The sequence below is a fragment of the Hemicordylus capensis genome, chromosome 3 (genome assembly GCF_027244095.1).
Source record: "Hemicordylus capensis ecotype Gifberg chromosome 3, rHemCap1.1.pri, whole genome shotgun sequence".
Taxonomy (NCBI): Eukaryota; Metazoa; Chordata; class Lepidosauria; order Squamata; family Cordylidae; genus Hemicordylus; species Hemicordylus capensis.
This window is the reverse complement of record NC_069659.1, coordinates 324,698,828-324,715,623: the sequence shown is the minus strand read 5'-3', so window position 1 is coordinate 324,715,623 and position 16,796 is coordinate 324,698,828. Positions and strand designations below refer to the sequence as shown.

The 16,796-nt window shown below is 40.7% G+C and overlaps 1 protein-coding gene across 6 annotated transcripts in view; it reads left to right on the top strand.

The window, feature by feature from the left end:
• LOC128349399 (1-phosphatidylinositol 4,5-bisphosphate phosphodiesterase eta-1-like) overlaps positions 1-16,796 on the top strand; it is a 204,512-nt gene that overhangs the window by 140,960 nt on the left and 46,756 nt on the right. For all 6 annotated transcript variants that reach the window (XM_053305602.1, XM_053305605.1, XM_053305603.1 and 3 more), the window contains 4 exons: positions 3,235-3,438; positions 5,715-5,835; positions 7,949-8,120; positions 13,717-13,824. In XM_053305602.1, the coding sequence (XP_053161577.1) occupies positions 3,235-3,438; positions 5,715-5,835; positions 7,949-8,120; positions 13,717-13,824 (605 nt within the window). The remainder of the gene's footprint in view (positions 1-3,234; positions 3,439-5,714; positions 5,836-7,948; positions 8,121-13,716; positions 13,825-16,796) is intronic.

Here is a 16,796-nt window from a genome sequence, read left to right as displayed (position 1 = left end):
ACACAGACACAAACACACACAGAGGAACTTCTTCCCTAAAGAGATATCAGCCCCTCAAAACCTCCCCCTGCTCCTGTTTGTTTGAAGAAATTAAAAAAATCTTAGAAAAGCTTGCTACCTCCTAAGGTCTGCTTCTTCTCTTCCTAGAGTAGGCTTCAGACTGGAGCAGATTTAAAAGAGCCTAGTGTAATACCTTTTGATTTTGGGGTGTTCTTATGATGGTGATTATTATCTTGGGGTCTTTGTATATATGCAAAACTAAATAACAAATTATATGTCAATTTGAAACAGGGCTGCAGAACGTCAGCCCTCCTGCAGATTTTAGACTACAACTTCCATCATACCTGACCATTGGTCACTATGACTGGGGATGATGGGAGCTGTAGTCCAAAAACAGGTGGTCTGCTGAAGTTGTGCAGCCTTGATTTAAAACCACGACAAACCAATAAAAACAAACCATGGACCCAAACTATAATACAAAGAAGGAAGATAACAAATTAGATAGACAGCATGCCAAAACAAAAGAAGTTTGTTCTTTAAATGATGCTAGAAGACCATCAAGGATGGGGCAACTGGAATCTCAACATACTTTTAAAAAAGCACTCCATGCATGCAGGCTTGGCTGCATCATTTGCACCCTGTTCATGCAGAGCCTATATATAGCTCTAAATTGTTCATGGCAGCATCAAGGAAAGGGAGATAATTTCTGAATTCAAAGACTAGAGATGAAAACTAATTTCTCAGGATGGTTGTGGAGTAAATTCTGATAGCAAAGATGATGCCCTGCATTGCTGTGTTTTCTAGTGGGATGATTTTGTTGATGGAACTGCAGTAGACATCATGAGCAATCTTGCCTGAATCTGCACATTGGAATTGGCACAGTGAAGGTCTCCAGGGCCTAAGAGAATTTTTCTTGCAGATGTCCTCCCTGAGAGGCTGAAGTAAACACAGGCTGAAAACAAGCTTAATAAACAGGCTTTGGAGTTCTGGGATCTTCATAGCCTTATACTGCTGTTCACTTATTATTGAAATTTTCTTATATTGTTCTGCCTGAATCTTTCTGGTATTGTTGTTTTTTGTAGAAGGAGATCTTTGGCTCTATTTGTTTAGTGCTTTTTCTGTCAGCACTAACCCCACTTTGTTTCAGCTGGGGTAGTTTTTTAAAATTAAATCTACTGCTTGTCAGTGTTCCTTAATTTATACTGTGAGTCAACAGTGTGCCTAGATCCGGGTTGCTCAATTTATGCCCTCCTGCAGATGTTGGCATGCAGTTCCCATAATCCCTGGCTATTGGCCACTGTGGCTGGGGATTATGGGAGTTGTTGTTAAAAAAAAAGATGGGAGGCCTAAGTTGCGTAGGCCTGGCCTAGATGCATGCAGCATAAATTTATGTTCATGCCAGAATATAATCTCTCTCATCAGTAAGTGGTAGATGAGCACTGGAGTAAATGAAGGGGGATGGGTTGGAGAGGGACTTACTCATATCTCTTGTCTTTCCTTTGCTGCTTCTTGCTATGATCCCCCATTTTAATGTCATGCTTGCCTTCAGCATGGTAAGGCACCAGCATAAGTCATTTGTTTTATGGGGCTCTGAGAATGCTGATGGGAAAATGGATGTGTCCCTTTGTTTTATAGCTACTTCCCTCTTTGTTTATAGCACACAAAGAAATCTTATGTAGATTCAACTAAACGTTTATTCAGCAACACCTCCATTTTCTCCTTCTCCTTTTCCTCCCATTTCCTTTCTGACTCCTCCCACACACTCTCTACAGGATTCCCCCCCCCCGCCGGCCCAGGACAAATGTCCAAACAAACAAACAAACTGCAAAAGATTATTGGATAGACTACAACACCCCTTCACTGAAATGCACAATGAAGCCTTGGAGGCAGGAAAGTTCCATGTTTCCATTGGAGCTCCCAGAGCCCTGATGGAACATAGAACCAAAATTTTAAATAAGTGTAGTGTCCACATCAAGAGAAGTCATAGCCTTGCTCTATTCTGTGTGGGTCAGACCTCACTTGGAATACTCTGAATAGTTCTGGGCTCTGCATTTTAAGAAGGTTATTGATTAACTGGAACAATTTCAGAGATAGGCAATAAAGATGGCGAAGAGTCTGGAAGCCAAGTCCTGTGAGGAATGTTTAAAGGAGCTGGGAATGTTTTGCCTGGAGAAGAAAAGACTAAGGGAGCAGCTGTCTTCAGATATCTGAAGGGCTCACATAGAAGAAGGAGTAGGCTTTATCTCTGTTGCAGGGATTGAAAGGAAATGGATTGGCTAAATATTAAGAGAACTTTAGCATCTGTAGGAGTGGTCCAACTGTACAGTGGGCGCACACAGTACTTCCTTATTTCTGGCCAACAACGGGGGAAGGGGCGGCAGGGAGGTACGCTGCCACCCCATGGATTTTGGGAAATATACGGAGCACCGGCGGGGGAAAAGTGGCGAGAGGGATAAGTGCAGCCTCCCTGCCCTTAAAGAGCCACCCCGACCAGCGCTGGACCGGCGGAACCATTGGTTCTTCAAACTAGTTTGGAGGCTCATAAAGGACCTCCGGACCGGTTCCGTGCACATCCCTGTCTGGGATGACGCTTCCCAGCACTCTGTGCTTGCCTTTGAAGATGGCACTGGGGCTTGACACGGCTCTGTTTCTCTTAAAGCGCCCTTCCCGACTCTGAGAAAAGTGCATCACTGCATGGAGGTCAGAGAGATAGGAAATGGCTCTTACATGGAAGGGTTGTTATTGTTGTTTTGCCAAAATAGTATTTGAAAAATAGTGAAGATCATTGCTATAAAATGTGATACACAGACTTTCTGAGCAGCTACTTTCAACTGTCAAGTTCAGGGAGATTAAAAGCATTAAATAAGTATCCGTAATAGTAGTAGATTAAAAGCAGCTTTAAACTGATATGTTTTTGACAATGATGAAAGCAAGGCACAGACCAATAAAAATTTCATGAGGGTTATGACCCAGTACTGCACATGAGAAAGCACTCTTTCTCTTCCTCTCTGATTTGTGACCTGCCTTTACCTATTGTTTGCAAAGATTAATGAGGCAAAAGAATTGCTTGATAAACTTGGTAGGGCTGGTAGCAAGGCAAGTGTCAATGACAAATCAGAATTAGCATTTGTTTTGAATGACTAAGCAACTTCCTTGTCATTTGTTATTAAGCGGAAACATTTTTTGGTTAGGATAGTTTTGTACTGAGGCCCATCTGTTTCTCATTCCTTTAAGGATTTACCAACTTCATGCGCAGCCCTGCCTGTGATGTATTCAACCCACTACACAGCGAAGTATACCAAGATATGGATCAACCCCTCTGCAATTATTACATTGCTTCTTCTCACAACACCTATCTAACTGGAGACCAGCTTCTCTCTCAGTCAAAAGTTGAGATGTATGCCCGAGTCCTACAAGATGGCTGCCGATGTCTTGAAGGTGTCCACTTTTTAAAAAACTTAATTTTATTCAGATTTTGCACTCAGTCAAAACACTATAACACTGTCAATTTTGTCAGGCTCATATCAGACCATTGGTCCATCTAGCTCAGTATTAACTACTTGGGCTTGCAGGGGTTCACCAGGGGTTCAGACTTGGTCTTTCCAAGCCCTGTTTAGAGATGTCGGAGATTGAACCTGGGATTTCTGCAAATAGCAATAGCAATAGCACTTACATTTATATACCGCTCTATAGCCAGAGCTCACTAAGCGGTTTACAATGATTTTAGCATATTGCCCCCAACATTCTGGGTACTCATTTTACCGACCTCGGAAGGATGGAAGGCTGAGTCAACCTTGAGCCCCTGGTCAGGATTGAACTTGTAACCTTCTGGTTACAGGGTGGCAGTTTTACCACTGCGCCACCAGGGGCTCTTAGCATGTGTTCTAACAGTGAGCTGTTGCTCCTCCTTATAATGTGACTCTTCAGAAGGCTTGCTGGAGTGATTATGGTTGGGTTTTTAAAAAAAAAAGTCTCTGCAGAAACTTGAAACAAAACTCTGCAATTGTTAATTTAAATAGTCTTGACTCCTATTACAATACCAGAGTTCTGAAAAGTGTTGCAAAAGTCTTATACAGTGGTGCTCTGTTTACTTATACACAAAGTACTTTTTACTTATATTTGCCATATTCTTTTTCTATGTAAACCGCTTTAAGAACTTTTGTTGAAAAGCAGTATATAAGTAATAGTAGCAATAAAGAGGTAAGATACTTTCTGAGAACGTCTTCGATAATATTGGTGATAGATTCCATTCATATGCATGTAAACTCCATTAGCACTTCAATGTTTAACCGTTTAAAATCAAAATGTGCCATAAACCACAAAATTCAGTTTACAAAAGAAACTGTTAATATTCTCACAGGTAATAATAGGACGAAAATAGCTATTGCTGTTTTTAGAAAATCATAGGTAATCATTTCCAACAGTGTGGAAAATATGGAATCAAATTTTTATGGCATTTGCCTATGCACTTGTCTTGGTCAAGTCCACTGGTCTCATTTATGGGGCCAATCACGAAAGTACTTCTACACAAAATATATTCATATTGAAAACACATTTAGTAGTGCTATTTTTGTTCATTTTAAATTTTATTGTCTGATAGCTTTATATCTATCTACTTAACAACCTATCTGAATGAGATAGATCTTTATGGTTGTATATGGTTGTATATTTTATGGTTTATGGTTGTATATTTTCCCATCATCTGCCAAAATTATTAAGAATGTTATTTAATGTACTTTTATGTATTTTGTATATAAATTACATTTTTAAAAACCAGGAAGAAATAAGTCACTTTAATCCCAATGTTAATGGGATATTCCTTTAACCTGATCCTGTCTACATTCTGCTCTGCAAATGAGGCTTTCTGGTTCACTTAATTGGAGGAATGCCTCTGAGCACCTTTTACACTGACCTTTGTAATGAGTGGGGAAGTTCCATGTAGGCCCAGGATCAATTTCTGGCATCTCTAGATAGTGCTTGGAAAGGCCATTGTCTGAAACCCTTGGAGATAGCAGAGCGAGTGCTCCACTAACCCCGTTTAGTTGATCATGAGTTGCCACAGTGCAGCTCCGCACTGTGGTGACTTGCAAGTAGACCCCCGGCCGGGAGGCAACAGCAAGCCTCCCAGCCTCAGGGGTCTCCCCAGGATGTCCTGCGCACTTGCCCTGATCCAGCCGCCCAGGGCTAGCCTGATGATCGTCTGTGGGGAGAGCGGCCTTGACCATGTGTAGAGCCTCAGTGTGTTCATATGACTAGTTTTGTGCCTCTTCATAGGTTCATATGACCAGTTTTGTGCCTTATATATTCAGCTAACATAGGTCAAGGTGGCGGGGGCAAATGATCAAATTCGATCAACAACGATTTCAATTCTTGAACACAATCCAGAATATACTCCAGCTGAATAAAAGGAGTTAGAACTCTTAGACATCTGCCATGGTTTTCTTGGCAGGTAGTCTTGCTAATTATGGTTGATGTTGATAATAGTGTAACACTGCTTTAATCATTTGCCAGCGTGAGCTCTATAGATTTTAGAAGAGCATGTAATAAGAGAATGTCCATTTGTTGAGAAGTGGATTTGCATGTGCCAGGCATTTTATACATGGTTTGAACATCTTTCCAGTTAAAGAGTTAAGAACATAAGAAGTTGGGGGGTGGCAGGCAGTTTGTTCCTCAAAAGGATATTTGTTTAATGTTTAATGTTCTTATCCTGATAGTGGACTGCTGGGATGGCCCAGATGGGGAGCCAGTTGTGCATCATGGTTATACTCTGACTTCCAAAATACTTTTTAAGGATGTTGTGGAAGTGATCAACAAAAATGCTTTTGCCAAAAACGAGTAAGTAGAAAAGGAACTTTCTGCATTCACAGTAGGTAGACCCATTTCCTAAACTACACATCAAAATCATGCTGTGCTACGGCTGTGTTTATATTGCAAGATTTAGCATTTGCGATTTTTAATAACGGATCCTTTAAAAGCTAAAGCAAACTATATATACTGTTTCAAGACAAAGCAAAACCTGGACTAGTTTAGTCATGACTAATCAATGAGTCATGATTAACTTAAGCCCCATTTATTTCAGTGGGGATTTAGTCACAAGAACATAAGTACATAAGAACAGCCCTGCTGGATCAGGCAGATCATCACTCTTACTTAGTCTGGATGTTGTTTATAGGATACAATCTGGTTAGGCATGTCTTTGTACTTAGTGTTATCTGTTTTATGGGACTTACTTCCAAGTAAGGGCCAAAATGGATGATAGGTCTGCTTCACGGGTGGAGCCAAGGTGCTGGGTTTTTCAAATATCCATTATCCTGACCGTGGATCAGGACTATAGCTGGGACTTTAACCCTTTGCCTCCCAGCATGGCCCCAATCATGATTGCCACCTCCAGCTTGTATTTGTTTCAAGATAAAAGCTCTCATTGATGCCCTGGAAGCTTCCCCCCTCCAGGTCATACCATAGTGGAGTACAGGTGAAACTCGGAAAATTAGAATATTGTGCAAAAGTCCATTAATTTCAGTAATGCAAATTAAAAGGTGAAACTGATATATGAGATAGATGCATTACATGCAAAGCGAGATAAGTCAAGCCTTAATTTGTTATAATTGTGATGATCATGGCGTACAGCTCATGAAAACCCCAAATCCACAATCTCAGAAAATTAGAATATCACATGGAACCAAGAAGACAAGGATTGAAGAATAGAACAATATCGGACCTCTGAAAAGTATAAGCATGCATATGTATTCAGTACTTGGTTTGGGCCCCTTTTGCAGCAATTACTGCCTCAATGCGGCGTGGCATGGATGCTATCAGCCTGTGGCACTGATGAGGTATTATGGAAGACCAGGATGCTTCATTAGCGGCCTTCAGCAATTCTGCATTGTTTGGTCTCATGTCTCTCATCCTTCTCTTGGCAATGCCCCATAGATTCTCTATGGGGTCAGGTCAGGCGAGTTTGCTGGCCAATCAAGCACAGTACACTGTATACTTTTCAGAGGTCCGATATTGTTCTATTCTTCAATCCTTGTCTTCTTGGTTCCATGTAATATTCTAATTTTCTGAGATTGTGGATTTGGGGTTTTCATGAGCTGTATGCCATGATCATCACAATTATAACAAATTAAGGCTTGACTTATCTCGCTTTGCATGTAATGCGCCTGTCTCATATATCAGTTTCACCTTTTAATTTGCATTACAGAAATTAATGGACTTTTGCACGATATTCTAATTTTCCGAGTTTCACCTGTATGTGTGGGAGTGTGACCTAGTCCAGCACCATGTGGGGAGGCACCAAAGCGTTTAAGTTGCCCTCCCTCCCTCCATGCCTCATTCCTGATCCTGGCTGTTCCAATAGAAAGATTGAGAGAAGAGAACAGGGAATATCGGGAGAAGGGAACAATCTGTTCATTAGAGACCCAAGGGCTTCACCACTGATTCTCAGTATATTTAAGCATCAGGCCTGAATGGAAGCAAGTCCCTGCTCCATTGTCACTAAAGAAAGCAGGCATGCTGCAGAAGTTAAGAAATACATGAAGAAAGAGCCACATAACTAGAGACTATGGTTCTTTCTCCCTCAGAATTATGGGTAATCTAGAGATGCAGGCATCTCTCTATGTTCCATTCAGAGGAACAGGCTAAGGCCTTGGAAAAGGGCCAATATATTTTGGGAAGGGAGGTGGTAAGGAAGCATGACATGACATTCCAGTTCCACTCTTCTTCCATCATTATGCTTATTTATTAAGACGTAGTCTCCATTTCCCTAAAAGCCAGCTTTCATGCCTACTTAGGGAGGATTTTCAAAGATGATTGTGATCCTAAAAAGATGTAGAAACATAGTTATAAAACCAGCAGATGCATAAAAGTTCTGTGTTTATAAGTTGCACTGTGGAGGGTCAGGTGTTTGTCAAGATGAATGGCTAAGACTGTGGATTTTCCCCTCCTTTAGGTTTCCAATTATACTGTCTATTGAAAATCACTGCAGTATTCAACAGCAAAAGAAAATTGCTCAATACCTCAAGGAGATTTTCAGTGACAAACTGGACTTGGCTTCTGTCAGCAGTGGGGATTCCAAGCAGCTTCCAAGTCCTCAGAGTCTGAAAGGCAAAATCCTAGTCAAGGTAAATGACTATAGAAAGTGACACTTGTTAGTTGCCAAACCCATTTTCTTCCTCTTATGTTCTTTTTGGGAGATGAGATTTTGCCCTCCTAAGTTGTGCTGTGGTGTGTGGGGGAAAATGAAAATGTATTGGAACTACTCCCTCTCTCTCTCTCTCTCTCTCTCGTCGCAGAGATAGGCTGATGTTCTATTTGTTATACAGGAGACTCTCAACGTTTGTGGGTTTATCTCCTGCAGTTTTGTCCATTCATGGGCATCTTCCCTGTATGCCAATTTAGTTATTAGTGGGGGTAGTTTCAGTTATTCATGGGGTTTTTTCACTTAGCGAACCCCTTTAACGACCCCCTAACTAAATTGGTATGCCTGGAGCAGACCATGCACCAGCTGCTCTGGGTTTTTTAAAAACATCCCCACATGCCAGCTGAGAAACACAGAGAGAAATGGGCATTTAAACTTTAAACCTCCCCAGGCAGCCTGTGTGTTTCTCCGGAACCCAACCTCATTTTGTGGGGGTCGGCTTAGTATTTGAATATTGTAGTTTTAATATTTGTGGAACTTTCCTGGAATGTTACTCCTGTGAGATTCAAGGAACCTCCTGTACTGCGTTTCAACAAAGAAGTTCTCAAAGCAGTTTACACAGAAAAAGCATGGTAATAAGAAGATGGTTCCCTGTCCCTAAAGGGCTCACAATCTAAAAAGAAACACAGGGGAGACAGCAGCTGCAGCAAAGAAAGTATCTTCTGTAGAATGACATTCCTTACTGGTGTTTGGTACGAATCAAAATCAATGATGCAGGTGAGCACACTCGGTAACATGTGCATTTAATTTCCGGAGCTTCAATCTCAGTCAGACCTTTTATTAATAATACACTTCAAAATATTGCAGTTTGATCTACTTTTCTAGGGAAGGTTTTGGCATTCTGAATAGCATGATAGATGCAGCACGTCACTGTACACTGCTATTAAAAATAACCAAGGGAAAGCCCCACTTACTATAGCATCAGACAAGTATAAACCTTAGATGCATAAAGGATAAAATAGTTTGTAAGTACTTTATAAAGTAGTCTTGCAGATAGCTATGTGTTTTGGTTACGTAAAGTTCCTTTCATGTATGTACCTAAACATATGAAGATGCCTTATATAAAGTCAGATGGTCTGTTAACCAAATTTTTTTTGAATGGTCAAATTCTATTTTTTAAAAAAATCATTGTTGTAATATTGCCAATTCCCCGGTAAAATATGTGCCGATCAGAAATGAACTGCACATATCCACATGCTCTGTGCAAGAGAAGTCTAAGAGAATTCTTTTTGTTTCTTTGCTCTTGTGAGTTGTGATAGGTGACCACTTGTTCTTGTCTCTTTATTGTGTCTGCTTCTGATTCAGAGGCTGCAACAGAGTGTCAGCCTTAACCTTCTCATTTTACGGAACAGAATAGCCTGCCAAAGGTAGGCATGAGACAGCCAAAGATCCTTTTACACAAAGGCACTCTGACAAAAAAAAAGTGCTCCTTGGACAGGAGCATTTGAAAACCTTTAGGGAGAAAAAGAAAGTGCGCCCTCTGAATAGCCCATCTCTCCATGAATCCACCCTGTCAAAGAATTTGTCTTCCTAAAGGTTTTGTTATTCCTGTTATATTGGCTGTCAAGTCCCAATGTGTGTATGTGTTTTTAAGATGGTCTTGTCATACTGTACTGGAGAAATATGAGGACCCTGGAATTTTAAACCATGGCTGAATAATGTTTTTATCATTGTATCCTTCAAATGCCCTCAATATGTGTGCCTTTGTATAGTCCATCGACCTAAATGTTTCCACTGTTGCCAGTCCATTATCAAATTACAGGAGCCTAAATTGAAGTACAAAGGCTGGTGGAGGCATAACAGTGATGGTTAGTGCTAACCATGGCTTGTTGCCTTAACCTTTGTTACAATCTCAAAAGTACAGTGAAACCATTTTTTCCTCCAAAGGGGTATGTTCAGGAAGGTACCAATGAGACCTGGTTTTGTATAGGAATTATCAGGTCCCCTAGGTTCCTCTCTGTTCTTGTTCCAACATTTTAATATCCCATGGGTTCTGCTCCAGTTTAATTCTGGTAAGAATTGTGGATTTTGGAATGTCAGCAATGGATTATGGCCATGTTCTGACATAATGCCAAACCAGAGGCAAACTGGTTTCAGTTTGTGATCATCCAAAAGCATGAAGTCGGGGTGCCGCCACCCAACCGCAGGCCTGTTTTCATTCCCAAACCCGAATTTGAACCCTCAGTTTGTAGTGAGTTTCACTGCGAAACCTGAGGTTGGAAGGCAGCATTGTGTTGTCTGACTTTTGCTGCCATTATAACTTTCGTGTTTTTTTTAAAAAAAATCATTCATTCATTCATTCATTCATTCATTCATTCAATTTCTATACCGCCCTTCCAAAAATGGCTCAGGACGGTTTACACAGAGAAATAATAAATAAATAAGATGGCTCCCTGTCCCCAAAGGGCTCACAATCTAAAAAGAAACATAAGATAGACACCAACAACAGTCACTGGAGTTACTGTGGTGGGGGTGGATAGGGCCAGTTACTCTCCCCCTGCTAAATAAAGAGAATCACCATGTTAAAAGGTGCCTCTTTGCCAAGTTAGCAGGGGTTTGTGCACAAGCCCCTCCTGCTACCATTGAGAGGTCAGCTCAGAGCAGCACAGAAATGCATCTGCTCTGGGGCAGCCGTGTTTCTTGCTGGTCAGCACTGGGAGCTGCTGTCCCACCCTCTGCCATCGTCTTTCTTGTCCTGCCACTGCTTAGCAACAGGGATGCCACCCATGTTCCCTCTAACAGGGAGTCCCAGAAGTTGTTGACTACAACTCCCATAATTCCCAGCCAAAGGCTATCACAGCTGGGGATGCTGGGAGTTGTAGTCAACAACATCTGGGATTCCCTGTTAGAGGGAATGCTGGATGCCACATCCCTGGAGTTCATGCATTTAAAGAGACAGAAACACATTGGAGAAAGCTCGCTTTCCCCTGCATGTTTTGGACCTTGGGTGTTCCTTGGCAAGAAAAGGATGGTAGAACAAGACGAAGACAGGGGGAGAAGTCCCTCATGAATCATTACTATGGTGCTTTGTTCACAAACACATAGAGCCCTGGTAGCACAAACAATGGTACGCATTCCACAGCACACACACATCTATCGCCCTCTGTTTCTCCTACCTTACATTATAAGAGTGAGGTCCCCCACATGGGTTTATTTTCATGCAGGTGGCTTTCTTCCACCCTTTTGTCTCAGCTGTATTCCATGACGTGCATGTTATGCTCTGTGGGATTCGGGTTCAAGATCAATGAATATACCAATGAGCCAGTGCACAAAGGTTTCAGGCAACATTCTGATGTGCCGATGCACCCCAGTGCTGCCAAAATGGAGGGGCAGAAAGTGGAAATGTGAGGGGACAGAAGGAGGAACATAGGAAACTGCCATATACTGAGTCAGACCATTGGTCTATCTAGCTCAGTATTGTCTTCACAGACTGGCAGCGGCTTCTCCAAGGTTGCAGGCGGGAATATCTCTCAGCCCTATCTTGGAGAAGCCAGGGAGAGAACTTGAAACCTTCTGCTCTTCCCAGAGCAGCTCCATCCCCTGAGGGGAATATCTTACAGTGCTCACACATCAAGTCTCCCATTCAGATGCAACCAGGGCAGACCCTTCTTAGCTATGGGGACAAGTCATGCTTGCTACCACAAGACCAGCTCTCCTCTCCTAGACATTCTATGGATGTCCTTTGATGGGTTTGATTGAGGAAATAGGTTTAAAGAATTGCTGGGGACTGCGCTCCCTGCAGACATCCGTAATTTGAATTCTTTATTAGAATTTAGGAGAGCCCAATGACCTACCTGTTTGGCCTGGCTTTCCAGTGCTCTTAAATTGTTTTAAAGGGTATTGATGTTTGTGAACTGTCCTGAGCTATTTTGTAAGGGCGGTCTAAAAATTGAACAAACAATAAATAATAACCCACTCCCTGCTAGTGGATGTGAGCCTACAACCAGTAAGTGGACTCTCCCTAGTGGGAATCCGCTTGCCGCGTTGGTCTCAAACATCCAGAAAAATGGAAACATGTTTTTGAAATTTGAAATATGCTTGAAACACAAGCATTCACAAAAACTCACCAAAAGCTATGGTTTGCAAGCCCACTTCAAACTATTGTTTCACATCCTCGTTTGTAGTCATGGAGGAGGTATTGAGACATATCACTTAACTACGGTTAAAGAAGATAAACGATTATATTTGCATAGAGCCAGGCGTGAGAAAGCTGAATGTTCCTTCAGCCTTGGTAAGAGGAACTAGGAAAATATAGACAGTGAAGGAATGTAAAATGTAGCAAGGGGCTGGCATTCTATTTGTCATTGTTATGTGATAATAAACCGGTCCCAAAGTGCATACTGTGTTATATAAAGTGATCTCCTACTATTAGAACCAGCATGTTTCTCCGCTTTTGTGCTTGCAGGCCTGTGCTTTTGACATTAGTGTCGAAAAGATTTAAGATACTCATTTACAAGAATGTAGCAATCCTTAGTAAACATCTGTCAGAAGCAGAAAACAGGGAAGCCTGCTAATTTTGTGCTGCTCTACAGATTTTGACGCAATTGTATGTTTTAGGTAGCATGAATATCACAATCATTGTATGGCACAAAGTAAAATTCAAAAAGCTAATAGGAAACATTGTTAAAGTTACCCCTGCTAACTTGGCAAAGAGACACCTTTTAACATGGTGATTCTTCTTATTTAGCAGGGGGAGAGTAACTGGCCCTATCTAACCTCAGCTCAGCATCCCTCCAGTGGCTGCTGCTGGTGTCTATCTTATGTTTCTTTTTAGATTGTGAGCCCTTTGGGGACAGGGATCCATCTTATTCATTTATGATTTCTCTGTGTAAACCACCCTGAGCCATTTTTGGAAGGGCGGTATAGAAATCAAATTATAAAAATAAATATGATGTATTGCATTATCTGTTGCATTATATTCAGTCTGTACTTTATTTTGGGGATTGACACTAGACTGGGGAGATATATCTTGCAGAGTTCTGCAGAGATCACTGCAGCATCTGGCACTGCCCAAAGTTCTTCATTAATGATTTTAGTGAAAGAACAAACTGTTTTCATAACAAATACACAGGTGATGGAAAACTGTGAAGGGTTGCTCTCACCTCAAGTGCTCCTTTCTGGACACCAGAGGCGAAGAAGTATTTTGAGAAGTTACAAAGGTTGCTCATAGCAGATGTCAAATAAGATGTCACATCCAATTGTATGCGCCTCATGGCAGGGACCCGTCTCTGTAGTTACTCTCTAGAGTGCCATGCTTGTTACGGGAGTTATATTATAATAATAATAAATGGTCTAAGGAGAGCTGCAAGGATGATAAAATAGGTATTTGACAGATCATGTGAAGAAAACTAGAAGGAACTGTTTTTGGTTTAACTTAGAGAAAAGGAGACTCTGAGGAAATGAGGTATCACATGTTTGAAGGATGTCGGAATGAAGAGAAGAAATTGATTGTTTTCTTATGCCATTTTCTAAAATATTAGTAACTTCTGTTTTCATTACATTATTTTGCTTGTTTCCAGGGTAAAAAGCTCCCCTATAGTCTTGGTGCAGATGCTGAAGAAGGAGACGTTTCTGATGAAGATAGTGCTGATGAAATTGAAGATGACTGCAAGTTAAAGCTCTCTTATGTGAGTCTATAAGCTGCAAGTGCCCACCCCCACCCCACAATGGTGTGTAAACCTGCATTTCCTACTCAGCTTAGATTCAGATGGGGTCATACTTCCCTACTACATTTTAGGTTAGAATGCCCTGAACCCATAATGGCCTCATTTTCACTTTCTGCGGGAGCTGCTTCCCTGTGGCAAGATCTTACAATGCTAAGTAAAAGAACCATGTAGTTGTGGCCTGTCATGGATCCTACCCACTTAATCATCACTCTCTCAGCCTCCACATGGTTGAAATGAGCAAGTTCCTCATGGCAGGGAACTGTATCCTTTAAAAAGCCATGTGCAATGATAATTTTATGTATGTACGTAGCACATTTTTATACTTCCTATAACTAGCTCTCAAGGCAGCTCATATAATCACATTATAAACTTAAAATTAACAGTTAGATAAAATTTAAAATCAAGTATAAAATAAATGATAATGCTGTATCAATAATAATAACTATTATTATTATTATTATTATTACCACTTAATGGTGGTAACACTATCAAAGCAATCAACACATGGGCAATTTCTGTAATCTGATATACAGCAGGTATTGTTGATTCGACACAAGCAGAATTGGATGCGCTGGATTGGAAAACAAGGAAAATAATGACCATCAATCATGTCCTGCACCCAAGAAGTGATATTGATAGGCTGTACCTGCCAAGAAATGAAGGTGGACGTGGAATGTTGCAAGTCAGACAGTGTTGAAGAAGAAAAACGAGCATTGGCGGAATATATCAATGAAAGCCAAGAAGAAATGCTACAGGAAGTGAGTAAGACAGGACTGTTGAAAATAAAGGAATAAAAAAACAGCAGATGAGGAATTGATGAGAAAAATGGCACAGAAAATCATTGCACGGTCAGTTCTTTAATGACATGCAATTGAAAGTCAACAATAGCACAACATGGCAGTAATTAAAGAAGGGGACACTGATGAAAGAAATGGAAGGTCTCATTTTTGCAGCCCAGGAACAATCACTATGAACAAATCTTATAAAAGCAAAAATTGATAAGACCCAGAAAGACAGTAAGTGTTGGTTATGCAAGGAAGTGGATGAGATGGTTGAGCACCTTGTATATTGTAAGAAAATCGCACAGACTGATTATAAGGAAAGACACAGTAAAGTTGCTGCAATGATCAACTGGAACTTTTGCAAGAATTGCAAATTGCCAGCAAGTAAGAATTGGTGGAATCATCCGATTGAGAAAGGCACAGAAAATGAGGAGGCAAAAATCCTTTGGGATTTTAGAATACAAATTGATAGGCATTTAGCTCACAGTACGCCGAATCTGACAGTCATCGAGAAGAATTAGGTTATAATTGATATTGTAATCCCAGGGGATAGACGAGTCAGTGAAAAACAATTGGAGAAAATAACTAAATACAAGGACCTTCAGATTGAAATTGAGCAGCTCTGGAAAAAGAAAACAGTAGTGGTGCCAACAGTTGTTGGTGCCCTTGGTGCAGTACCAAAAGAACTTGAACACCATCTTGACACCTTGGGCATCGATAAAATTACAACACATCAGCTACAGAAGGCCACACTACTCGGGATAGCACGAATACTACAACACTATCTTTAACTTTTCTTTGGTTATCCTAGACCCTTGGAAAGGGCCCGATAATTAAAGTACCAAATCCAGTCAATAACATCTGGTAGACTGTGTGTAAATAGAATAATAATATTAATAATAATAATAATACATGCTCTGCACCCCCGCAGTGATGTAGATAGGTTATACCTCCCTCGCAGCACAGGTGGAAGAGGAATGCTGTAAATTCATCAAACAGTAGAGGAGGAGAAAAGAGGCCTTGAAGAATATATCAAGGTCAGTGAAGAAGATGCACTTCAAATGGTCAGTAATGAGAAACTATTCAACACCAATGAAACAAAGCAGGCCTACAAGAAAGAACAAGTCAAGGACCGAGCAGAAAAATAGAAAAATAAGCCACTGCATGGTCAATATTTGCACAATATAAGTGGAAAATCAGACATCACCAAGACCTGGCAATGGCTTAATAATGGCATCTTGAAAAAAAGCACAGAGGGTTTAATACTGGCTGCACAAGAACAGGCAGTAAGAACAAATGCAATAAGAGCAAAAGTAGAAAAATCCACCACAAACAGCAAGTGCCGCCTTTGTAAAGAAGCAGATGAAACCGTGGACCACCTAATCAGCTGTTGTAAAAAGATTGCACAGACTGACTACAAACAAAGGCATGACAAGGTAGCAGGGATTATACACTGGAACATCTGCAAAAAATACAAGCTACCTGTAGCCAAAAATTGGTGGGACTATCAAATTGAAAAAGTTGTAGAAAATGAAGATGCAAAAATATTATGGGACTTCCGACTACAAACAGACAAACATCTGCCACACAATACACCAGATATCACTGTAGTCGAGAAGAAAGAAAAACAAGTTAAAATAATCGACATAGCAATACCAGGGGATAGCAGAATAGAAGAAAATTGAAATTGAAAGGCTGTGGCAGAATAATACCAAAGTAATCCCAGTGGTAATTGGCACCCTAGGTGCAATTCCAAAACACCTTGAAGAACACCTCAATACCATAGGGGCCACAGAAATCACCATCAGCCAATTAAAAAAAGCAACTTTACTGGGAACAGCCTATATTCTGCGACGATATCTATAACAACAACATTGATAATAAAATTCAGCCATCCCAAGTCCTTGGGAAGGACTTGATGTCTGGATAAAACAAATCAGTCAATAACACCTGTCTGACTGTGTAAACAAGAAATAATAATACATGACTTGAAATATTCAACTTGCTGGTTCTTAAGGATTTGTCTCACTTTCCAAGTTTGCAACTTGTTTCTGTAGTCTTTCCTTTAAAATTTTTTTTTTGCCCTCATCAATTTTCTTCTCTTGTTGTTCCATTTATGCTTAACACTTTTGTATGGTAATGGATTTTTAA